The 26,289-nt window shown below is 41.7% G+C and overlaps 1 protein-coding gene across 2 annotated transcripts in view; it reads right to left on the bottom strand.

The window, feature by feature from the left end:
• galnt14.L (polypeptide N-acetylgalactosaminyltransferase 14 L homeolog) overlaps nucleotides 1-26,289 on the bottom strand; it is a 218,588-nt gene that overhangs the window by 96,804 nt on the left and 95,495 nt on the right. For both annotated transcript variants that reach the window (XM_041562582.1, XM_018262677.2), the window contains exon 2: nucleotides 11,621-11,790. In XM_041562582.1, coding sequence (XP_041418516.1) covers nucleotides 11,621-11,790 — 170 coding nt within the window. The remainder of the gene's footprint in view (nucleotides 1-11,620; nucleotides 11,791-26,289) is intronic.

Below are 26,289 nucleotides of genomic sequence, written 5' to 3'. Positions count from 1 at the left end.
ACAACTGTCCAAGGTGGTGGGCTACCATCTTTGAAGATGTAGCCTTAACCAAAGGAACTATAAAGTGCAAGCATGGGAAAGATGTAATATTAAATTAACCATCCACGCAATACTTGTACACACAATCCATAATATAACCAAAGAGAGGGGACTGAAGTTGTGGAAGGGGGTCTGAAGAGCAATTATGATGACCTTTGGTTGAAATAATGATTTATTGAAATTTGGAACTGTTGGAGTGTGCACATTGCAACCTTGTTTAAATATTATATATCTGTAACCTTGTCACATGCCAAAACAACCCAACGGAATTGTCTGAAGGCTTTTGCTATAGAGAGAGAGGGAATGGGGGCTCTGCCTTGTGAATACACTGCCCAGTAACAATACTATTACTACCTAATGCTATTACTACCTAGTAGTAGGTGAGAGCAGCTTAATATAGATATGGGAAGTCTGTAGATGACAATTCTATGGAACAGTGGGTGATGGACCTGTTATTTTGGATAAGGAGGGCTTAAATCAGGGTGACTCCTTGTCCCGACCCACATCCAACTTAGCTGGATGTTTCCCAATGATTTCTAAACTAATGGCAGGTACTTTTTCAAATGTTCAGCTCTGTCCTGACCACACCCAGTTAAACCTGGACACTCCCCTGATCCATCCATCGTCACTACACCACTACACAAAACCCTGCTTTTTGGTGGCTCCACAGTGTGCGGCTGTTCTACAGAAGTCTAGACCATTGGGAGGTATATTTGTCATTGCCTATAGAGCAGTGGTTCCCAAACTATGGTGATGGCCCATTGGGGGGCTTGCAAAATTAGAAGAGGGGCCTAGTATTAAGGGCAATTTTAGTTATAGAAAGATATGGGTTTTATTAATTTACTGTATTGGAAGGGTTGGGACAGGACACTGGGATGATGCCACCAGAAAGGAAAGTTAGGTCTGGCACCCACAACTGGAGTATTCTGTTGGCCGAACCTGGCAGACAACAGGTCCTAAAGGTTTTGGACCAACCTGTGCACCCCAATACTGAGCATTCTTCTCATTCCAATTAAACAGATGGTTTTGATGCCTTGCTATGTGTGAGCCGCATGATGCCAAACTGTGCCCCCCTGTGACTATAATGCCAGTGGCATGGTCAGTGCCAAGTAAGGGTTACACTGAACACAAAGATATCGTTAGACGGATCCTCTAACAATCACTTCTGCGCGTCTAGTAATAACGAGAGACGTGACCTCTCGGAGCCGCTGTTTGTGCTTTGCTGGATAATGGAGCATCACAATGGGATTCTCTGGCGCTGACAAAAGCTCTGTGCTTGGAAACACATCAATAGCTCTTTCTATTCTTTCTCTCCATTTCTTATTTAAGGCTGGCATTTCGGCTTAAACCTCTGGCTGAGATGAGCAGCCGCACAGTTGGAAATGGAACTTCAGCTCAGCCCAATGTTAAACTAGAGAGAGACAGGCCCAATAGAAGCAGAAGGTGATGGTTAGGGCTGTTATTGTTATTGACAGATATTTTCTGCAGACACAATTAGAACTGGTTCCTTTTAGCAAAAATATCCGTAACCTGCGCATCAGCTGAAGTGTGCCAGGGTCAATGTGCCCAGCTCACTAATGGAAAAGAATCTATTTTTTAAATGTTTTATCAATAGGAATAGATGTGTTCGGTGTTGGGAAGCTAAAAGCATGCTAATTGTTTGCCAGACAATACGTGTGTAGGCGGAGAGTCAATTTGGATGTATTTATGGGTATAACTAGATGTTACTAGGCCTCCACAAATGTATAGGCAGCCTGGATTGGCCTCTAGGGATAAAGTCAGATATGAAAATGGGAAACCAGTCCATGCACTCGGTCTGTGGGTTGTTCAGGGTCCCTGTCAGTCTGTAAAGTCTCTAGACTTCCTGCTGCTTCATAGCCCAGAGCTGTTAGTCCACTGGGCTAATGTACCAGGATTGGGCAAAGCTGGAATGTGGTCTGGGCATAACTAGGCATGGCCAGGGGTCATTTACTTAAAGGGGTTGTTTTAATTATGATTTAGAGAGTGATATTCTGAGACAATTTGCATTTGGTTGTCATGTTTTATTATTTGTGGTTTTTTGAGTTATTTAGCTTTTTATTCAGCAGCTCTCCAGTTTATTTCAGCAATCTGGCTGCTAGGCTCCAAATTCCCCTAGCAACCATGCACTGATTTGAATAAGAGACTGAAATATGAATAGGAGAGGCCTGGACAGAAAGATGAGTAATAAAAAGTAGTGAAAACGAATCAGAAAAGGATGGTAAATAATTAAGTTATAAAAATAATGAAAACCAAGTAAAAAGTTGTTTATAATTGGACATTCTTTAACATAGTAAAAATTAACTTAAAGGGGTGGTTCAACTTTAAAGTACTAACTTTTAAAATTTTAAAGCAGGGCCATTTCTAAGCAACTTTTCAATTGGTTCTCATTAATTATTTTTTATAGTTTTATAGTTATTTGCCTTTTTCTTCTGACTCGTTGCAGCTTTAAAATGGGCGTCGCTGACCCCTTCAAAAAAGCAAATGCTCTGTAAAGCTACAAATGTATTGTTATTGATAATTTATATTACTCATCTTTCTATTCAGGCCTCTCCTATTCATACACCAGTCTTTTATTCAAATCAGTGCATGGTTGCTAGGGTAGTTAGGACCCTAGCTACCAGATTTCTTAAAATGCAAACTGAAGAGCTGCTGAATAAAAAGCCAAATAACGCAAAACCCTTAATTGATAAAACATGAAAACCAATTTGTCAATTGTCTCCGAATATCACTCTCTACATCATACTAAAAGTTATCTGAAGGGTGAACCACCCCTTTAAATGTGAACCATCCCTTTAAAAGAAAAAATAGCTATTAGAAAAACAAGTGCCACCGCAAATACTCAGTCCTAGAAATGGTACAGCCTGCGTCCGTATGCCTTTAAAGGAGAACTAAACCATAAAAATGAATGTGGCTTAAAATGCCATATTTTATATACTGAACTTATTGCACCAGCCTAAAGTTTCAGCTTGTCAATAGCAGCAATGATCCAGGACTTCAAACTTGTCACAGGGGGTCACCATCTTGGAAAGTGTCTGTGACACTCACATGCTCAGTGGGCTCTGAGCAGCTGTTGAGAAGCTAAGCTTAGGGCTCGTCACTAATTATCCAGCAGAAAATGAGGTTTGTCTGTCATATAAGATGATGCTACAGGGCTGATTATTTAATTATGATGCTAATTGCACTGGTTTCTGTGCTGCCATGTAGTAATTATGTGTATTAATTAATAATCAGCCTTATATTGTGACATTTCTATTCTATGTGTACTGTATATTGTGAGTTGGTCCCTAAGCTCAGTAAGTGACAGCAGCACAGAGCATGTGCAGTGAATCAGCAGAAAATGATGAAGATGGGGAGCTACTGGGGCATCTTTGGAGACACAGATCTTTACTGCTAAAGGGCTGTGGTTGCCTTGGGCTGGTACAGAAGCCCAAAATATAATGTACAACATTTCTAGTCAGGCTTTAGTTCTCCTTCAACTCGGTACAGGAATTAATATTTTGTGCCGTGTGTTGTGTAAATGCAGATGGAGGGATGCTGGTGCGGGGGCAGATTCTAATTAATCAGAATATTGAGCAGAAGGACAGGTTTAAGAAGCACTGACACAATCTGATAAGGTATTGCCTTCCTAATATATTAGCTGGCTGCGTTAAGGACAGAGAGAGACGGGGGAACCTTGTTATGGAGTTGATTAAATAAAGCAGCCGATTTATTTCCTTATAACTGCATCCTTCAGCTGAGTGTCACATGATGAATTGGGCACAGATGCCACCCCTCCATGTAACGAAATTAGACTCTTCAGCTAGCAGGGCGGCCAATGATAGATAGTGGATGTACGTTCCAAGTACATTTCTCCATTCTGTCTTCTACTGGGAGAACATTAAACGCCTGTGAGCTTCTGGCATTGAAGGAGCCCCAAGCCTCGCAGGGTGAAGCAGCTGGGGGTGTACATTTGTGTTTCCCTAGTACAATAAGGTCTGTTTGTATCTGAATTATTATGAGGTGCTGTTTACTTACACAACTACAAAAAAAGACTTTTAATTGCAATGATATTTGTTTTTAGCAATGGAAGCAGAAGCCATTGTGACATCATATTGTGACATCATAGCCTGTGAGCTTCTGGTATTGAAGGAGCCCCAAGCGTCGCAGGGTGAAGCAGCTGGGGTGTAGATTTGTGTTTCCCTAGTACAATAAGGTCTGTGTGTATCTGAATTATTATAAGGTGCTGTTTACTTACACAACTACAAAAAATACTTTTTTACCAATGGAAGCAGAAGCCATTGTGACATCATAACAAGAGGAAAACTAAATATCCACCTTCTTACAGCAAATATCTATATTTATATGGTGATAAGTATCCAGAAAATATGCCAGGAACAGGAATAGGCATTGTCAGTGCGATGGGGTGCATAATGTTCCATACTGTGGTGCTTGCCCCCAAGAGGGCCCAAAGATGAGCCACATTAAACAACAACGTTTTCTGTGGGTTCTGAGCACCTGTTGTCCATGCTCCCTCTTTTCTGTGTGTCCTTGGAAAAAATTCCTACATTTAGTCCACTTCTGAGAAAGCAATGGCAATAGGCACTTAAACTCTACTGAAAGGGAAGGGGCCAGAAAAAAAGCTGGTTTTATAATTGATATATATCTCCGAGAAATAAGAAATGCACTGGGGCCAGCAACCAGCAAAAAAAAAAAAAAAAAGTTTATTAAAGTTTGACTTTAAAAAGTCTTAATTTTGACCTTCAAACTTGAAATTCTGAATTTTAAAAATGTGAGTCAAAATTCTAACTATGAAAACTCAAAATTTTGAGTTTTAATCCAAAAAAAATCTGAGTTTAAATAAGTCAAGCTGTTGTCTTGTAAAGTGATCATTTAGACTCTTTTGAAAGTCGGAATTTTGAGGTTAAAAGTCAGTCAGAATTTAAACTTTGCAAATAACCATTTCAAGCCAAAAGTTGTAAGATCAAAAGTCAAAATTTAAAAAAAAGTCAGAATGCATAATCAAAATTAAAAGATCAAATTAAAAGCCTTTTAAAGTAAAAGTTTAAAATCTAGATTTTTTTAAATTTTTGTGGGAATTTTGAAATTAGAAGTCATAATTTTGACTTCCTTAAAGGGCAACTGGGAATCTATCAAGTCCTGTTACAAGCCGCTAATATTTTAAAGCCAGTGGTTTTGCTTGCACTGGTCTGGATGGTCCCTTGTACACATTGCAGTGCTCTAATTGGATGTTAGTTCAAATCTTGAATGCAGTCTAAGGATCTGATTGGCTACACATTACTTCAGACCTGTAAATATAGTGATATAGTCTGAATTAAGACAGGAAATAATGGTAGGAAGCAAGGTGCAACCATTTTTCAAAAATGGAGGGGGGGGGGTGCGGTTGCAATTCCCAAAAGTATCCCAGAATAAACCCAAGGTCCCGGCTCACACTTTTGCCTATAGCAGCTGCCTTTGGCTTTGGGAGGAGCCATCCATTACTCAGATGTCGCCAGGACTTAACACCAGAGGACCAAGGGGGAAGCTTTGGGCAGGCAAGGGAACCGTAAAGTATAACTGGAACCGAGAACAAGGAGCGTGGTCAAGGGACAGGCCGGTCAATACTAAACTAACAATACGGTACCAAATCAGGAGCAGAAGCATAGTCAAGGTCACAGACTAGGGTCAAACCAAACAGGAATGCGGTACACAATCAGAATCGGAAGAGTAGTCAAATAACAGACAAGGGTCAAGAACAACGATTAGACAATATGTAAGCTCACCCAGGAACTATGAAGATAGACCTATATTGGGCAATATTTCAGTGCAGAGCCAGGGGTCTTTATAGGCAGCCTAATGGCTTACACTGATCACATGGGGCCAGATTGATAACAGCTGAACCAAGCCATGCCTGTTTGCAATTACTAGTATAGCAATAGGAGTGAACCAGGCCTGAGTTATCTGCTCACATAGAGCAATGGTAACTCAGACAGCCCTAAAACACCAGGTTCCTGGTTCAACTCCGGGCGTGATATTATAGGCACTAATAAATGATCTTGAAAATGGCGCCATAGCTAGGGATAAGCAGAGTGAGGTAATTAATGAAAACAGCCAAGAGTATAGAGGGGTCCCAGTTTTGGCATAGTTATAATCTTGAAAATGGCCCCACATACTCCTGCACCCTGTGGCTTCCACCTCACCTAGATATGTTTCTCTTATTAATCTTAAATTCCAACTGGCTGATGGCAATTGGTGTCTCCACAACTAACACAGACTTGGGGTAATGGTGTTGTATGACAATGGGGGGCTTAGTGCCTCATATTTCCAGTTTCTTTGTAAAATAATGATACAGCACCAGAGAGCTCAATGGAATAGTTTGAGTGGACCAGATACATTTTGTGGATGATCCTAAAACTACTGCTTTCAAACCACTAGATACATGTATAGTCAGACATGAACAGGTCAATAAAATTGGTCCCTCCAGACCGAGCTGGCAGCTTTTTGGCTAATGGACAGAATGGGGACTTTCTGATGGCCTGTCTATCCAGTGTCGGACTGGCCCACCGGTATACCAGGAAAACTCCCGGAGGGCCCAGGTGTCAGTGGGCCCTCATGCTTCTAAACATTTGGCCTATTTCATGGCCATTCCATATTTCTGTGAGAACAAAGAGGCTTAATAGATGGAAAAGTAGAGTATAGTATGTAAAGAAAAGAGACTAGGAGAATAGAGGTTAAGTGAGGAGAGGAAGAAAAATAGTACAAAGAGTGGGCCCCTGGTCTAAGATTAATTGATGGGCCCCTGGCCACTGTGCCTATCTAATCAATACTTAGGGGACAAGGACTGCATAGACACATTGACATGGTCCTCTTCAAATGGGTCTCCATAGACCTGCAGTATATTCCAATAATAGCCAAAAGATCAGATAAGCCTGATATGCCCCAGCTCTTGAGACAAGAGATATATGCTTGTGAAATATAAATATGAATGTGGAATTTTCCCGTTCATGGGGGGGGGGGGTTCATGAGCGCAAGCAGAAAATGCCTTTCTCCTTTATCAAGCCCATATGAGTTGCTCTTAAGATACGTGTCACCCCCAGTACGTGGCAGATAGACGAGCAGATGGCTGCCATCATCATGAAGGTAACGGCGCTGTCCTTATCTGTCCCACAGTAACCGCACTGATTTCCTCTGCCTTTCCATGCCTACGGCAGGTGCATCCGAGCAGCAGGTAATTAGCCAGTAAATCTGGGAAATAATTATATGCTCGCTGACTTGCTTTCCACTAGGAAAAAAACCAGACTTTTGTTCTTACCCTTTTTTAATGAATCTTAAGGAAGAAAATAAGCACAGAATGAGCAATGACTTCAAGTGCAATGGAATCCGCAAGCGGCTCACAAAGTCTAATACCCCATAAAGGCGGCTGGTTGAAGCTCGAGCGGCTCCATGTTTGTCAGAGGTCTCGATTGTGCTGAACGGAGCAAAAATATAATTAAAGGGGTGCTTCACCTTTACATTTACTTTTAGTATGTTATAGAATGTCCGTTTCTAAGCCGTTTTCAAATGTCCTTCATTTTTTCTTTTTTATATTTTCTGAATCATTTCTTCTTCTTATTCCAACTTTTACATCTAAAAACAAATGCTCTGTAAGGCTACGCATTTATAGTTATTCATATTACGCATCTTCCTATTCAGGCCCTCTCCTATTTATATTACAGTTTCTTATTCACGTTAATGCATGGTTGCTGGGGTAATTTGGACCCTAGCCACTATATTGATGAAATTACAAACTGGAGAGCTGCTGATTAAAAAGATAAATAACTCAAAAACCACAGATATTAAAAAAATGAAAACCAATTGACAATTGTCTCAGAATATCACTCTCTGCATCATACAAGTAGTTAATTTTCCAAACTTGTTTTTATTAAAGGATCTTCACATAATAGTTACATAGATACCATCAAAAATAGAAAGTATATGTCAGTTTTGTAACATTATGTTCATGTAATAGACGTGTTGTAATAGAGTAGCAATAACAAATTAAACTAAACAAACAGCTCAGACAAAGTACTTCGATAATCAGAGAGAGCCCCTATATAGGATTCCGTGAATAAGAGCCTAACAACCTGTTGGCGAGATGGCTCCCGGGGGGCGTTTGGCTGGTGCGTAGTTGGACTAGTCGTTGAACTCTAAGATACTGGGACGATTCCATGACCCCTGGATGTTCCGTAAGTAGCGCTGTATCGTACCAGGTAGTGTAACGAAATGTGTTTACTGTAAGGTGCCTAAGTAACATAGGTAAAGATTCTATATATGTCGACCATGTCATAAAAATTTTTTCAGTGTTCAGTTCCTTTGTAATCGTAGTTTCTAACCAGTCCATGTGAAAAATGAAATGTAATTTTTGTTTTACTACTACCATGGAGGGGGAATCGTTATTAAGCCACTGTTGCAGAATCGTTTTACGGGCCGCCGCAGCCAGTTTCCCCATGAAATCTTTGTCAGATTTCGAAAAACGTGCCAAAGTAGTAACGTCACTAAATAGTGCCCATTCTAATTGCGCATTAACTGGTTTACCAGTCATCTGAGCACCATAGTTAGCAACCTCCTTCCAGAAGGTCTGTAAGAAAGGGCAAGACCATAGATTATGTAATAAATCCGCATTGGGGGTATGGCATCGGAGGCAGTTAGCAGAGGGCAGATATCCCATTTTATGTCTTCTGACAAGTACTTAATTTAATGGTGAATAACCCCTTTAATATAATAAAGTGACATTTGTGTAATGGAAGCAGAAGCCATCATAATGAGAGGACAACTGAATATTCACCTTCTTACTGTAAATATCTATATGTTATATGATGATAAGTGTCCAGGTATATGCCAGTAAATATGCCAGGAACAGGAATGGAAACATAATGACTAGTGATGGGCGAATTTATTCGCAGGAGCAAATTTGCGGGGAATTTGTGCGTTTTGCCGACGACGAATAAATTTGCTGTGAAAATTCGCTGGAGAAAAAAATGTTGACGCCGGCGACAATTAACGGATGCCCATTGACTTTAATGGGAGCCGACATCAACTTTGACTCATTTTGCCGGCATCAAAATCATAGTTTTGCAAATTTTTCGCCAGTTTCGCTGGAAATTTGCGAAATCCGTGGCGAAGCGAAATGGGACAAATTAGCCCATAACTAATAATGCCCCAAAGATGGAAAAATCTTCTCCTTTGAAGAGAAACCTGAAACCCTGGCATCTCAATGACCAAGTGCCTAAGGATACCAGCAGTTGACGGAGAGCCAGTATGGCAGCCCCCCTTTAATGACACAGGCTACATTGTTTAAATCTCTATTTATTACATTTAACAGAGACTTCCCTGATGGTTTAAGTCCAAGACAACTCAGAGCTGCTTATCCAGCAGATACAGGGAGATGCCCCAAAGCGCAGCAAATAAATCTGTCACGCCAGCATCATTAGGAACACGCATGTCCTGGAAATGAGACACCAACCTCTGAATGAACACACTGTGACTGCTGTCATGTTCTATTAAGGCTGCGGCGAGAGAGAATATTATTATTATTGTAACAATCTGCATCGCTCAGGCTCGGCTTGTAACGCCCAGGGAAGAACATGATGTATATCGTCGGGTGTCAGGCCCGGAAATGTTACTTCTAACGGCAACTTTTTCCATTTTGTGCCCGTTTAACACTAAGCAAAAGGGATTTATCAGATGTCATTTCTCATGTCACATTATTTACATAATGCAAACGTAATATCTGGACTTTTAATTGTCACAAGTATTGAATAAGGGCACCTTGATCTAGAGCCCCTCTTGTGCCCCATTATATACTCACATAGTGCAGGCTGCCAAATAATGGTTGGACTTGTTCTTTTGCAGCTGATACAATGAGGGCTTTTATACTATACCTGCTCCTGTTAGGCTCAGCCGCACATTACAGTAAGTGCACCGAGGACTGATCCAAAACAGAAAGACGCTTTGCTGGATACTCTTTTTCTGCTGCTTTAATAGAATTCCTTTGTGCTCCATGCAGAAAAGGCACTCGGCTAAAATACAGGGCAACGTATGCATTCATAAGTCGCAACAGTATTTTTCTGTGGTGAAGGGAAGAGCCCCACCGCAGGCAGCCGCAATACTGATATTTTTTCCAGTAGGGAAGAGCTGATTAAGCCGTGAATTATAACCGGCGGATCCGACTTGCTGCTGAGCCTAAACCTTGTGCTCTGGGCTTAAATGAGATGTACAGTAGTGATGGGCGAATAAATTTGCCAGGCGCGAATTTGCGGCTAATTTCTGCGTTTCCAATACATTCGCGAAACGCCGGCGAAAATTCGGTGGCGAATTAGGAGTGCATCGTAAAAGTCGCTCGCGTCAACAATATTCGGACGCCCATTGGGGCAAATTCACTAAGCGCCGAAGCGCCGAACGCTAGCGTTAATTCGCTAGCGTTTGGCATTTTCGTTACTGCGCAAATTCACTAACGAATGCTGGCGTAGTTTCGCTAGTGTTACTTCGCACCCTTACGCCAGGCGAATTTTCGCTAGCGATGTAACTACGCAAATTCACTAACTTGCGCAGTGTACTGAACACTACCTTTTACGCTAGACTTCCTTCGCCACCTCAGACCTGGCGAAGCGCAATAGAGTAGATAGGGATTGTTTCAAAAAAAGTCAAAAATTTTTCTAAGTCCAAAAAAACGCTGGCGTGTTTTCTACATGATGGGTGATAGGCTGAAAAAGATCGAAAATTTTTTTGGGGCTCCCCTCCTTCCCCCTACATTTCCTGACTCATGGCAACTTAACTATACAGTGGGCACATGTGTAGGGCAAAATAAAATTTTTATTTGATGATTTGAAGGTTTTCTTGGCATTTGTAGTGCTGATACGTATTCCTCCATTGAAATTTGAATTTGGCGCCGTATGCAAATTAGCCTTCGCTAGCGTAACTTCGCTTTACATAGCGAAACAACGCTAGCGCAACTTCGCTTTACATAGCGAAACAACGCTAGCGCAACTTCGCAACCTTACGCTACCCCTGAGCGCAACTGCGGATTTTAGTGAATTTGCGGAGCGCTGGCGAAACTACGCCTGGCGAAGTGCGGCGAAGTTGCGCCTGGTGCAACTTCGAATCTTAGTGAATTTGCCCCATTGACTTTAACGACGGCGTTAGAATTGATGAGAGTGTCAAAATTGACGCGAATTGGCGCGGGCGTCAAAATTCTGCTTTCAAAAATTTTTCACCATTTCACAAATTTTTTAGTGAAATGGAAGAAATTCGCCCATCACTTATGCACAGTATACTCTCTCTATATAGGGAAGAGGTGCTCTGTTGTGAAACTTGGGGCACTGGGCAAAGAGGAAAAATTAGCTGCTGACGTCATTATATAAAGCGCATTATAAAAAGGGTAGGGGGAAACATTTAAGAGCCCTATCTTTGGCCCTCCCATACCACAAAGGATAGTGCTGCCACCTAGTGGCTGTAAATGACATATCAAATGATTAACATGCCAGATCTGCTGCCCATAGAGAAGGTGTTTCAGTATCAGGTCCCATGAGAAGAAGGAAAGACAGACCTGTAGTGTCTGGTGTCCTTAATGGCACGATCGCTGGGGATTCTCTCACTTTCCCGCTGGTTGAAAGCATAAAGCCTGTAGGGATCTTCCCCGGGTCTCCATTTCTGGGCATTTAAATATCTTCTCTCATCAAACTGGTCCCATAGATCATCCCAGTCTACGTCTCCCTCCTGCAACACAGAAACGAGGCACAGAGTTAAAGCACAATCATCCAATAAATTTTAATTTCCATGTGACAGTACAGGGGCCAAGAATGAGAATGGAGGGAAGGGGATTCCGCCATCAGCATAGGAGAAGAGCAGTGTGAGGAGTGAGAGTATTCTTATTGCCATTTTGTGGGAGATTCTCCCCCTGTAGAGCTCAATTAGGAATGGACCTACCAGGAGTGTTCTACTTTCGTAGGACTCCTTTTCCAGAGCATCATGGGAATTGTTATTTGTAAACGGTCGTGGGGATGTGTGAGCTGCTCTGTACTTTATGACAGCAAGTGAGTCTTTCAAGCTAACAGTGTATAATCTATAGCATCTGCCAGCACTTTATTAGCAGTCTGACCTTCAAAATGAGATTTAAATGTTTTATTGCGGATCATTAACAAGGCAGAACATTTGTTATAAGGTGACTGAAGACACTTCACTCTGCACTGTGTGGCGAGAGATAAATCCTTTGATACAAAGTTTTCTCATGCTTCCTACAGACTGTCCTTGCTAATGCTACTGTCACATAGGTTTTAACAGGCTATGAGCAAACTTAGGGGGCTGTTCCTGCTGAATTGTGCTTAGTACAGGGGAATACCTATACTGTCATAGTTCTATGGTATCTCTCTGTACAGGCTATGAGCAAACTTAGGGAACTGTTCCTGCTGAATTGTGCTTAGTACAGGGGAATACCTATGCTGCCATAGTTTATGGGATCTCTCTGTACAGACTATGAGCAAACTTAGGGGTCTGTTCCTGCTGAATTGTGCTTAGTACAGGGGAATACCTATACTGCCATAGTTTTAGAGCTGACTTCTTACAAGATGATGATAATGCTACAAATGGTCTATGGAGACAATGGAAGACAATGGGGTATATTTATCAAAGAGTGAAGTTAATAGTGAAGTTCCGCCACTAGAGTGAAATTCCGCCACTTCCCATTCATTTCTATGGGGTTTTTAAAGGCGTATTTATCAAAGGGTGAAATTTCACTTTCACCCATTGATAAATACGCCTTTCAAAATCCCATAGAAATGAATGGAGAGCTGCGGAACTTCACTCTTTGATAAATTTACCCCAATGGAACCACGGGCCCTACTGTAAGTGGAAGCTCAGTCAGTAAAACCACAGAAGGGTGAACACAGTAAGTTATTTGGTAGTATCCTAGATATCCTTGGAGTGACTGAAAGAGCAGCGTTTCATATATCTACAAACTTGTTTTGACCAAAAAAGCCCCTGAACCAATGTGGTACCTCAAAGTCCTCGCCATAGAGGGAAAGTGGTCAATCCTAGTGTGCATTGAGGATGGGTTGTACTACACACATTCCCTGAGCCCATTAGTTAAAATCTTCAGAGAGAAGACCTCCAGCCTGTGTTTGCATGGCAGCCCAGAGAGCTCCCAACCCAGTAGAGTTTTTATTGGATGTAACATTGGTCCTGGTCTATCTTTTCCCTATGGTACTACTGGGGGCTTCAAACATGGCACAGTGTTGGCTGATAGAAAGACGTCAGACACAGGTGGTGTTGGCCTTGAAACTTAGGTATGCTCAGGGCCTCCATCAGGGGGGCAAAGGGGGCACTGTTGTACCAGGCCCAGGCCTCAAGGGGGACCACGGTGCTCCACTTTTTAAAAAATCAGGCAATCCTGGAGAACCAAAGTCCAGAAGAGCCAGAATCCCAAAGCCCTGAAGTCCCAAAACCGCAAAAAGTTGAAGTCCCGAAGCCAAGAAAGGAGCCAAAGCTAAAGACCCAAAGCCAATGTGTTGTTTTTATTATTTTATTATTTATAGGCCCCTGCCACCAATGTTTTTTCTTTAAATATTCTCTGGGGCCCCAATATTTTTTTAAAAATCAAAGTTTTTTTAAAAAACTTTTATGGGGGGCCCTGGCGCCAATGTTTTTTTTTTTAACTGATAGGGGGGCCTTGGTCGCCAATTATTGTTTTATAACTTATAATGGACCGTGACCATCAATGGCTTTTTATAAATTGTGTGTGTGGGGGGGTTACCATTTTTAGGGTAAGGCCACACTGGGCGTCAGAGGCAACTTTGGGTGACTTCGTAAAACAAACCGCAAAGACAAGGCGATTAGTCGACAGGCGACCAAATCTCCCCAAAACGCCCAGTGTGGCCTTACCCTTAGCAGGGTGGGGGTTGGGGCCTAGAAAACTTTGTTGTGCGGGGCCCTGTGATTTGTAATGACGGCCCTGGGTATGCTACAAGCCTTACAATCCCCCAACATTGATTCAGAGATATCCATCAACCCCATGGCAGTAGCGTGATAATGAACCATTTTGGGCATCATTCATGTTCCAGCTGTGAGTAGAAATTCGGTTTTATCACCGGGTTAGTTGGCTTTTACACAGAGAGGTGCTACAACAGGAGCACAGGAGCGACAGCCTGTATAATAGACAGTTAAGCCATATTGGTATACTGGATTCCTAGTGAGCTTAGTTGACTTTGCCACTTCCCCCTTATTAACAACGATAAAATTGGCCTCCCGTCCCAGTACAATATAGAGCAGGCTTTAACCTCGACATCATTTGTAATTCAATTTCCCAGGACTAATTCCCAAATGGCTGATACAATATCCGCCCGGCGCTGGGTGACGTTATAAATACTTCTTTTTATCTCTGACAAACGCGCTAACGCTGATGAATTTGGAGCAGGTCGGTGCCTGTCTGGGAATTAATGATACCTGTAATCTCGCCCAATGACGAATCTTCCTTTCCCTTGGCTTCTTTGTGCCCGCGCGTGCGGTTAATGTAAGGAAACCCGGAGCTTTTGAGGAGCCTGATATTTATCCAATAATTGACTTTTATTCGCCGCGTGGGCGCACATTTATCATAGTAATAAGATGCTGAAAATTGCAGGTGACAAATTCCGTCTTTGAGTTTATGGAGGAGAACGTCTTTAAACAGTCAGCGCACGGCCGGCGATAAAGACGGACGCCAGGAGATTGTCTTCAATGGGAACATTTTGGGCCTTGCATTATAGAAAATAAATGTTTGGAAATAGCTGATTTCTTTTGAAAAATATTTGTGAGATCAAAGTGTTAGAAAGGGGCTCTTTTATTAGAGAAGGATAATAACTAAGGTTGCCACCTTTTTTTATTGGTGAAAACGGGCAGGGGGCGGACCAGTGATACGGGGGTCAGTGACATCAGGGGGCAGACTGAAGACATGGCAATCAGCAATTGGTTGATCACCATGTCATTCACTTCAATATCCTGTTCGGATTTCCTACCCAGACAGCCCTTCCAAAAACAGGGCTTTCCGGGTAAAAACCAGACAGGTGGCAACCCTAATAATAACCGCCCAGTTCATTGAAAGGAGAATCTATATTAAAGGGGTGGTTCACCTTTAAGTTAACTTTTAGTATGTTACAGAATAACCAATTCTAAGCAATTTCGGGCTTCGATATGTGTTTTTTATTTTTGTTTTTATTATTTGCTTTCTTCCTCGGACTCTTTCCAACTTTCAAATAGGGGTCCCCGACCCCATTTAAGGCTACAAATTATTATCACTGTTACTTTTGAATACTCGTCTTTCTTTTCAGGTTCTATTTATAATTCCATTCTCTCATTCAAATCAATGCAATCGCTGGGGTAATTCAGACCTTAGTAACCAGATTGCTACAATTGCAAAACGAAGATTTGCTGAATAAAAAGTTCAATAACTCAATGAAAACCAATTGAAAATTGTCTCAGAATATCAGTCTCTCTACCTACATTATACAAAAGGTTAACTCAAAAGTGAAAAACCCCTCTATTAACACATTTCCTCTTTAGACCTTCCCTTCCTCTCTCTCTCTTTCCCTTTCACTCTCACCTCTTGTCCTGTCTTCCACTTCTGGTTTCCCCAATCCCCTTTCATTATGTTTCCCCAATCCCCTTTCATTATAATTGTTCTTCTGCTTCACTTCAGTGATAACTTGATATTGGCCCATTTTCTTTCCATTCTGTCCACCATTGTCATATTCTTTCTGTGTCCGTTTTGAATAATTTCTCCTGCCTCCCCTGTTCCTCCTCTTTCCTTTATCCTTATATCATTTTCTGTTCTGCTCTTTAATTTTCCATTGTTTCATTATTTTCCAGATTATTGCATACTGGGTAAACAAGTTCAATTGGAGGAGGAGAGCCCATGGCCATGGTCAATTCCAGGACGCAAATTGTGGTACCAGAAGGGGATCAGTTATCTGGAAACCCATTATGCAGAAAGCTCCGAATTACAGGAAGGCCATCTCCCATAGATGCCATTTTTTCCAAATAATCTATTTTTTTAAATGATTTCCTATTTCTCTGTAATAATAAACCAGTAGCTTGTACTTGATCCAAACTATGATATAATTAATCCTTATCAGATATCTTAGCAGATATCGTATCACCATCATATAAACTTAAGGGAAATAATTCTGCACTGCAGGGCATAGAGACTAATGAATAAGTCTTGTGTGAGTGAACATCTATGCACAAAAGTGAATATTCACCCACATTAGCAGGTGAAATCCCTTGGTAATGAGGGGTGCAATGTTGGGGGCATCTGAAATAGAAAGATGTTTAGCCATAGATATCTGAAACAAAATGCCGGTATGGGACCTGTTATCCAGAATGCTCGGGACCTGGGGCTTTCAGGATAATGGATCTTTCTGTAATTTGGATCTCCATACCTTAAAAGTCTACTAGAAAATCATGTAAACGTTAAATAAACCCAATAGGCTGGCTTTGCAGCATTTTCAGACTTGTATCAACTTCTATTGTTTACTTGATATTTGATCCCAAACTAAGATATAATTACTGAAGGCAAAACCAGTTTATTGGGTTTATTTAAGGTTTACGTGATTTTCTAATAGACTTAAGGTGTGAAGATCCAAATTATGGAAAGATCCATTATCCGGGAATTACCACGTCCTGAGCATTCTGGATGACAGGTCTCACACCTGTATTTTGGAATCTACTGTATTTTAAGGGATGGTTTTAGAATCCCTACACTTTGGGGCAAGCATGTACTTCCCTTTTAATTATGAGCAATACTACTCACTAACATATTTATGACCCTGCTATGAAAATACTGAAGCCTCTGCCTAAATATTTTGGCTTCAGCTGAAGGAGAGTGCTCACATTAGAAACATTATGGAGTTTAATAGATATGTGCAATGCTCAGGCCCTTTATATTCATTGCCTTGAAAAAAAAGTCATTCATCTTAAAACCAACATAGATTGTATTCATTTGTAGCAATGAATCATCTGCCGGAGACCGACTTGTGCCGCTTGTGCGCTCCCACAACAGCTGTTCCCTCCCATATATACTGCACATACTGAGTTAATAGCAGGCATAGTAAGGGCTGCAAGCTGTTCCCCGGTTGGATCTGTCAGTCCAGATGCCCCGCCCCCCAATAAATAATGTTTTTTATTAGGTCCAATAGTCAGACCCTCTGCAGAGAGTAACGGCTCAAACTAATAGTTATATCCTGTGTTCCTGCTGAATTGTGCTTAGTACAGGGGAATACCTATGCTGCCATAGTTTTATGATATTTCTCTGTAGAGACTATGAGCAAACTTAGGGGCTGTCCCTGCTGAATTGTGCTTAGTACAGGGAATACCTATGCTGCCATAGTTTTGTGGTATCTCTCTGTACAGACTATGAGCAAACTTAGGATGTTCCTGCAGAATTGTGCTTAGGACAGGCAAATACCTATAGTGCCATAGTTTTATGGTATCTCTCTGTACAGACTATGAGCAAACTTAGGGGAATGTTCCTACTGAATTGTGCTTAGTACAGGGAATACTTATGCTGCCATAGTTTTGTAGTATCTCTCTGTACAGGCTATGAGCAAACTTAGGGGGCTGTTCCTGCTGAAATACCTATGCTTTTCCATCTCTGTCACTGCTGTACCCACCCACCTAATATTATCTGGTCTATCTCTGCCCGGTGCAGTCACACCCCTTGTTTCCTATTTGATTAATATCATTCTGGAAAATGAGCCCAATATTCAAGGTGAGGTCTCACCAGGGCCAAAAACCACTCCCTATCTCTGTCACTACTACTCCTGTTAGAGAATCACAAATACAATACAAATTCTGGAGAACAATCCCGTTGACCGTCCAGCTCCAGACAATCCCAGCCATATCCAGGAGGATACAGTGGGCAACAACACAGATTAGAAGAGCTCTCTCTATATCAAATGGCTGAGTGCAAGGGAAAGATATTATTCAGAAAAAACTCGGGCCCACATCATAAAAGAGAAATAATGGCGGCTGGCACGTTACCCTGGGAAAGTTAATGGACTGCGCTGAGCAGTCAGGATTGGCCGTAATTTAAAGTTTTAAGGCAAACTGTTCGACCTGGGGGGGGGAATCTCCCTTCTGAAATATCACGCCAGGTTTATATCTGCAATAACTTAGCGTCCTGCATGGCCGTTCATCTAAGATAATGTCTCAGAGTAACTGTGCGCCTCCTAGCAAATGATACATCATATCCAGAATTATTACTGTTATTACCCAATTAGAATTAAATTAGAATTTCCCAAATGCTACATTTTTTTTTCCTTTAAATCATTTCCTTCAGAGCCTCAGCCTAGCAGTTTCACGATCTATCCAGGCTCCTTGGATTTATATTTCTTTTAATGGAATTATATTTCTTTGCTGTGGTACAGGGGAAGTCCTGATTAAAATTGTACTTTAGTTGTCCTTTAATGCCCTCCAGCCCTACAGAATCATCAATATTGACCTCATCTCCAAATAAGGTCAAAATACTCTAAATATTACTGTCTCTGACACCAAGGGAGGGCTCCTTCTTCTTGTTGGTTTTTGTTCTGCTTATTAAAGGGATTTTGTCATGATTTTTATGATTTATTTCTAAATTACTCTGTTTACACTGCAAATAATTCACTCTACAATATAACATTTCATTCCTGAACCAGTAAGTGTATTTTTTAGTTGTAATATTGGTGTGTAGGTGCATCTCAGGTCATTTTGCCTGGTCATGTGATTTCAGAAAGAGCCGGCGTATGAAACAAAAGGATTGCACACTCAGTCTCTATAAAAAAAGTCAAAGTTTATTAATACAAAACACTTACATAATAGCAGAATGCCCTACGCATTTCGACCACATGGGTGGTCTTCATCAGGGGCCAGACACTTTTCTAAAGTGCTGGCTCTTTAGAAAGAGCCAGCACTTTAGGATGGAACTGCTTTCTGGCAGGCTGTTGTTTCTCCTACTCAATGTAACTGAATGTGTCACAGTGGGACCGGGATTTTACTATTAAAGGTCCCCATAGACGAGACGATTCTTCTTGCCGAACGACCGATTTTAAGGAAGCCCGACCAATCCTTCGAAATTATCGTGCGGTTAGTGGGATTCGAACGATCGTACATCTTATGATTTTTCGGCCGACATCTGTCAGGAAATTGATCGGCCAGGTCAAAAAATCTTTGTCGGTCCCAGTGAAATCTATCTATGTTTGCAGGGCCAAGCAGGCAGCTCCTTTGTTTTCCTGGCAAATTGGTCTTTTTAGTTGATGGTAAATTTGTACGATCGTTCTGAAAAGATCGTGGTCTCACGATCAGGATCTGATCTTTTAAAAATCTCAACATCTATGGCCAGCTTTAGTGTTGTTCTTAGATCTACCAGGCAGCTGTTATCTTGTGTTAGGGAGCTGTTATCTGGTTACCTTCCCATTATTCTGTTGTTAGGCTGCTGAGGGGGGAGGGTGATATCACTCCAACTTGCAGTACAGCAGTAAAGAGTGACTGAAGTTTATGAGAGCACAATGACTGGGGGCAGCTGGGAAACTGACAATATGTCTAGCCCCATGTCAGATTTCAAATTTAAATATAAAAAAATCTGTTTTCTATTTTGAGAAATGGATTTCAATGCAGAAGTCTGCTGGAGCAGCACTGTTAATTGATGTGTTTTGAAAAAAAAAAATTCCCATGACAGTATCCCTTTAAGGTGGGAGGTGCCCCTCGGTCTGAGCAAAGGCCCTTCATTCTCTGACTCACTGTGGGATATCAAGTATAATTTTAATTATCAAAGGCACAAAGGAAACCCATGTGATGTGTCAAGCTCTTGACGTGACTGCTTGCGTGAAGTGTGGCTTCAGTTTAATTAGTCCCTAAAGCACAAGTGCCAATGCGGCTGGAGAAAATAACCATTATCAGAAGCGAATAATACGAGACGCGCTAAAGAAATGCCAAGGATTGTTCCCAGCCCATTCTTACACCCTGACCTACATAATTACCAGCCAAGTGGAATCCGTTCAGTGCTGACTTTTCGACGGCAATATATTCTCAGCTTGGGCAAAAAAATGCTAAAAATATACAGTCGGGTTATAAATATCATCCCTTGTGCCCAAATCTATATGCTCAGCGTGTGAGGGATGCTGGGAAACAGCCTGGAGGAAAGGGGACCAAACGCTCATTCACAACAGAGATTGGTATGAGATTCTTTATCCGGGAAGGCCATCTCCCACAGACTCCATTTTATCCAAATAATCCCAATCTTTTAATTATTCCTTACTGTAAGCAAAACCAGCCTATTGGGATCATTTAATGTTTACAAAATTTTCTAGTAGACTTAAGATATGGAGATCCCAGTTATGGAAAGATCTGTTATCCAGAAACCCCCAAGCATTCTTGATAACAGGTTCCATACCTGTACACTATATGGGCCGAACATATTTGCACATTCTGAATAACATACCATGGGCTCAGTCGGAACACACATTCCGACAGTCGGTCCAAACTGTCAATGTCAGCACCAGAACTTGGTAGGTTATTATGGTGGATCAGAGGCAAACTAACCTAATCTAAATGAACCTAAATATCAACATGTGCAATGCCAAGAGTCGGCTGGAGTGGTGTAAAGGGCACCACCATTGGTCTTCTGGAGGGTAACATGGCATCTCACCAACTGGCAGAAAATCTGATAAGCCAGGAGAACACTACCTGCCTGAATGCATAATGCCAATGGTGAACTTTGGTGGAGATGGATTATTGGGCTGGGGGCGTTTCCATGGTTTGAGCTCCTGGTTACAGCAAAACCTTAGGGCTTCAGGGTACAATGGCATTCCAGCTAATTCTGTGCTTCCAACTTTATGGAACCTTGGGGAGGCTCTTTCCAGTTCCAGCACAATAATGTCCCGATGTACAAAGCCAGGTCCATACATTATGGGTTTGCTGAGATGGGAAGATGCTGACTGTACAGAGCCCTGACCTGACCCCAACTGAACCTCTGTGGGATGAATTGGAACCTGATACCCAACATCAGTGCCCAACCTCACTAATGCTCTTGCGGCTGAATGGAAGCAACTCCCAGCAACAATGTTCCAACATCTAGAAGGAACCTTGCCAGAAGAGTAGAGGCTGTTGTAGCAGCAAAGGCAGGGGGGCAACTTCATATTCACCTCCTTGGTTTGGGAATAGGATGTATATTAGAATCTAAAAGAAAGGTGCTCTACATTAAATAAAGACCCCTACTCCAGGAACCCAAACAACAGACTCCAGACCTATGTGTACATATACAGAACATTGTAGATAAGAATTTGAGCAATTGGCAGGGAGATATTTTACACTGCGCCTCTTGCAGCCATTGCTAAAGTACCGTAATTATGCCATTATTTTGTCTCAGAAATGTCATTCTTCAGACATCTGTGTAAACAAAGTATTAACAATTGCTACGAAATTACAGGTTTCAGCTCCGATATGTATTTAAATCTTTTTATAACTGCCTCCGTTCCCAGCGATAGGGATCTGCGAGTAATCCTTCCCTCGACTTATTTTCTATCATTTATCAGCACTGGGTGTCAGTTTGCACTTCAGGAAATTGCCATGTTCCAAAGGAAACTGTTATGTACAAGGATTCTGGGCCAATTCCATTCCCACTCCTCGACTCCAATGCTTCCTGATGAAAATATCATCTCTCTCAATATCCCTTGTTAAAAATTAGTACATTTATTGATGTGGTCAAGACTTAAGGTGGCCATAGACACACAGATAATATCGTAGGAAACAAATTTTCATACGATATTTGTATATGTATGGTGGGAGACGAGTCGACTGATAGCAGAAGATTTGGATATCAGTCGGCTAGAGAATTTTGTTTGGGTGCCTTTATCAGATATACAGAGTGCTTCCCTGTATATCTGATGATTCAGCCTGGAAAAATCTTTTCCAGGAAAGATTTTAATTGCAATGTCTATGGCCACCTTTACAGAGGCCAGACCCAAATTCACTTTAATCCCTTCAATCTTTCATAAGCCTTATCATTAAGGGTCCATGATTCAGACCTGTAGAAGAAGATTCAGAAGTAGGGGCATAAACATCTCTCTGGACTAATGGGGTCATTTTCTGATGTTTTGTCCCACTGTTACTATAGGCACCATCTCTCCCTACTATCCGAGTGCCACAGTCCCTTCCCAGAGACTATTATCCACTGTTACTATAGGCACCATCTCTCCCTACTATACCTGCTATCCCACAGTCACACTCCCTTCCCAGAGACTATTATCCCACTGTTACTATAGGCACCATCTCTCCCTACTATACCTGCTATCCCACAGCCACACTCCCTTCCCAGAGACTATTATCCACTGTTAGTATAGACACCATCTCTCCCTACTGTACCTGCTATCCCACAGTCACACTCCCTTCCCAGAGACTATTAACCCACTGTTACTATAGGCACCATCTCTCCCTACTATACCTGCTATCCCACAGTCATACTCCCTTCCCAGAGACTATTATCCACTGTTACTATAGGCACCATCTCTCCCTACTATACCTGCTATCCTACAGTCACACTCCCTTCCCAGAGACTATTATCCACTGTTACTATAGGCACCATCTCTCCCTACTATACCTGCTATCCCACAGTCACACTCCCTTCCCAGAGACTATTATCCACTGTTACTATAGGCACCATCTCTCCCTACTATACCTGCTATCCCACAATCACACTCCCATCCCAGAGACTATTATCTAACTGTTACTATAGGCACCATCTCTCCCTACTATACCTGCTATCCCACAGTCACACTCCCTTCCCAGAGACTATTATACACTGTTACTATAGGCACCATCTCTCCCTACTATACCTGCTATCCCACAGCCACACTCCCTTACCAGAGACTATTATCCCACTGTTACTATAGGCACCATCTCTCCCTACTATACCTGCTATCCCACAGCCACACTCCCTTACCAGAGACTATTAACCCACTGTTACTATAGGCATCATCTCTCCCTACTATACCTGCTATCCCACAGTCACATTCCCTTCCCAGAGACTATTAACCCACTGTTACTATAGGCACCATCTCTCCCTACTATACCTGCTATCCCACAGTCACATTCCCTTCCCAGAGACTATTAACCCACTGTTACTATAGGCACCATCTCTCCCTACTATACCTGCTATCCCACAGCCACACTCCCTTACCAGAGACTATTAACCCACTGTTACTATAGGCACCATCTCTCCCTACTATACCTGCTATCCCACAGTCACATTCCCTTCCCAGAGACTATTATCCCACTGTTACTATAGACACCATCTCTCCCTACTATACCTGCTATCCCACAGTCACACTCCCTTCCCAGAGACTATTATCCACTGTTTCTATAGGCACCATCTCTCCCTACTATACCTGCTATCCCACAGTCACACTCCCATCCCAGAGACTATTATCCACTGTTACTATAGACACCATCTCTCCCTACTATACCTGCTATCCCACAGTCACACTCCCATCCCAGAGACTATTATCCCACTGCTACTATATTGTAGGAGCCAGTAAATGAAAATGCTGTCATTAGTAATAACAAAACACTATATTTCAAAAAAATAAAATATAAAAATTTGGGGAAAAACAGCAAAATGCCTTTAACCAGACATATCTCCTGCCTAACAATGTGACTGCATAGGAGGTAAAAAATGTAATGAGAAATTTTCATACATGAATCTCCACTGACAGAGCCAGGGAAGATCTGCCAGACTTGCTGCTTTCATCCTATAACATTTTCCAAAGCGAGTTTCTCTTAATTGACACCAACTTACTCAGTTTCAGCAAACCCCAAGGCGCATGAATGGGCCCCCATTCTGCTGTTCCACAAGGCTGATGATTACACTGCAGAAAATGACACAGCTTGAAGCCTTGTTATTTCCTTCTGCGCAGGGGAAAAAAATATCACAGAAGATTCTACCTTTCAGCATTATCTGCCGATGGCTGGCATTTCAACAAATATCACCAGAACAAAAATAACGAAACAAAATGACTAATGAAATATTTCCCAGCGAGAACAATGAATCCCATTCCTGCAGCAACTGCTTTAATGAGAGATGGTGTTGAGTCCTAAATCTGTATCATGTTTAAGTCTGGTTTTATTATTTGTTTCACTGAATGTCACATATGGAGGTTTTGGATCATTTTTCCCCATAGGATGATGCACATCACAAGAGTCTCCTTACAGACTGAAGGAAGGACTAGGGTTTAATCTTATTCCTCTTTATTAACATTTATAGAAGATTGAACTTGATGGTACAATGTCTTTGTGAAACCTTTGTTATGTTGTTACAAGACCATAACGTTAAAGCAGTGGTCATCCGACTTTCTTGGTTGAAGCCCCCTAGGAGATACAACCTTTGGTGAAAGACAACTTAGTTCATAACAACATGGTGTATCAGTCACAATCCACAATATAAATAACAGCACACATGTGTTCACCCCCAAACCCCACTCAATTTGACCTTCATGTTCAGAAGTATTCAAATCTCAACCTACTTGGCCTTCAAGCTGAGCCCCCCACACAACCAAAAGTGTCAGCTCGACCCAACACCACAGTATAAAGCCTTTTTCTGGACAGCGACATTAGCCATAATTTTGAGATCCAAAGAAGATACTGAGACTCCCATGACTTTTGGATCACGTAAAAACTGCGCAACAAAGTTATCAAATCTTTATTTAAACAATTTATAGCTTGTAGACCTGCTGGCTCCCTTTTTTTATGACCCTACTGAAACACGGTATGTTGATGAATATTTAAAGAGCTTTGAGTTCATTTAGAGAGTGTCCACGTGTGATGCTGATACCATCAGTAACAAGCCGGTGGTGGAAGAACTGCTTACAAGTCACTTTATCTCACAACAAGGAAGGTGATGAATTACTCTCTGGAGATAAGGTCAGTCCATGGCCCCTGCCTCCTCTACTAATCTATGCTCAGAAAGTTCATGCATAAATTGTTAAATGCTTGGAAAATAGCAAAGAATGCCAAATTGATTCACCGTTTCTTTGTGTTTTAAAGAGAGAACTAAACCCTAAAATAATGTGGATAAAATGCCATATTTTATATACTGAACTTATTGCACCAGCCAAAGGTTTGAGCTTGTCAATAGTAGCAATGATCCAGGACTTCAAACTTGTCACAGGGGGTCACCATCTTGGAAAGTGTCTGTGACACTCACATGCTCAGTGGGCTCTGAGCAGCTGTTGAGAAGCTAAGCTTAGGGGTCGTCACTAATTATCCAGCAGAATATGAGGTTGGTCTGTAATATAAGCTGATGCTACAGGGCTGATTATTAAATTCTGATGCTAATTGCACTGGTTTCTGTGCTGCCATGTCGTAATTATCTGTATTTATTACTAATCAGCCTTATATTGTGACATTTCTAGTCTATATGTACTGTATATTGTGAGTGGGTCCCTAAGCTCAGTAAGTGACAGCAGCACAGAGCATGTGCAGTGAATCAGCAGAAAAGAAGATTGGGAGCTACTGTGGCATCTGTGTCTGGTACAGAAGCACAGAACATAATGTACAACATTTCTAGCCTACTTTTTTAGTTAAGCTTTGGTTCTCCCTTAATGGAGTCAAAGGTGTACAGACTCATTCTAGAAACTAGAGAACTTATCTTTGAGCATGAGTGATGTGCAGGTGGGAAAAAATTAACCAAAACTCAACCCTGGAGAACCTGCAACTTACCCTAACCCTGCAAACGTGTACCTATTATATGTGCATTTGCACTGCCCTGAAGCTCAATGAAGCAATGGGTGTTCTTTTTAATTTCTTTAATGACATTGCCCTGGATTAAGGGGTACAAATCTTAAAGAAGTTTGTGCCATTAAGTGACCAGGGAGAAGACAAAGAATGGGACACAGAGAAAGGGAAAGTGTTGGAAGGTGTTCCCTCCAGGGACACCACAATGTTTGGCATAAGATATTGGTACTGGTTTCCCTAGGCACCATTCTCATATATGAATCCTCCCCCACCACCACCAAAACCTGCCTTGCATTTCCAATACAGCCCCCCCCCCCGAATTCTGTATAGCTTTTGGTAAACAGGGTCAGCTCTGAGATTCGGCTTGCTCCGTCAGAACTCTCCTCCCAATCAGCACTCAATATGGCAAGTGGCGTGTGGTGATCGCCCCCTGCTTGTCCCCTGATAACAAATGCAGTCCATGGCTACTAAATCAACAAATCTCTC

This window comes from Xenopus laevis, chromosome 5L, assembly GCF_017654675.1.
Source record: "Xenopus laevis strain J_2021 chromosome 5L, Xenopus_laevis_v10.1, whole genome shotgun sequence".
Lineage (NCBI taxonomy): Eukaryota > Metazoa > Chordata > Amphibia > Anura > Pipidae > Xenopus > Xenopus laevis.
This window is presented reverse-complemented; position numbering and strand designations above follow the sequence as displayed.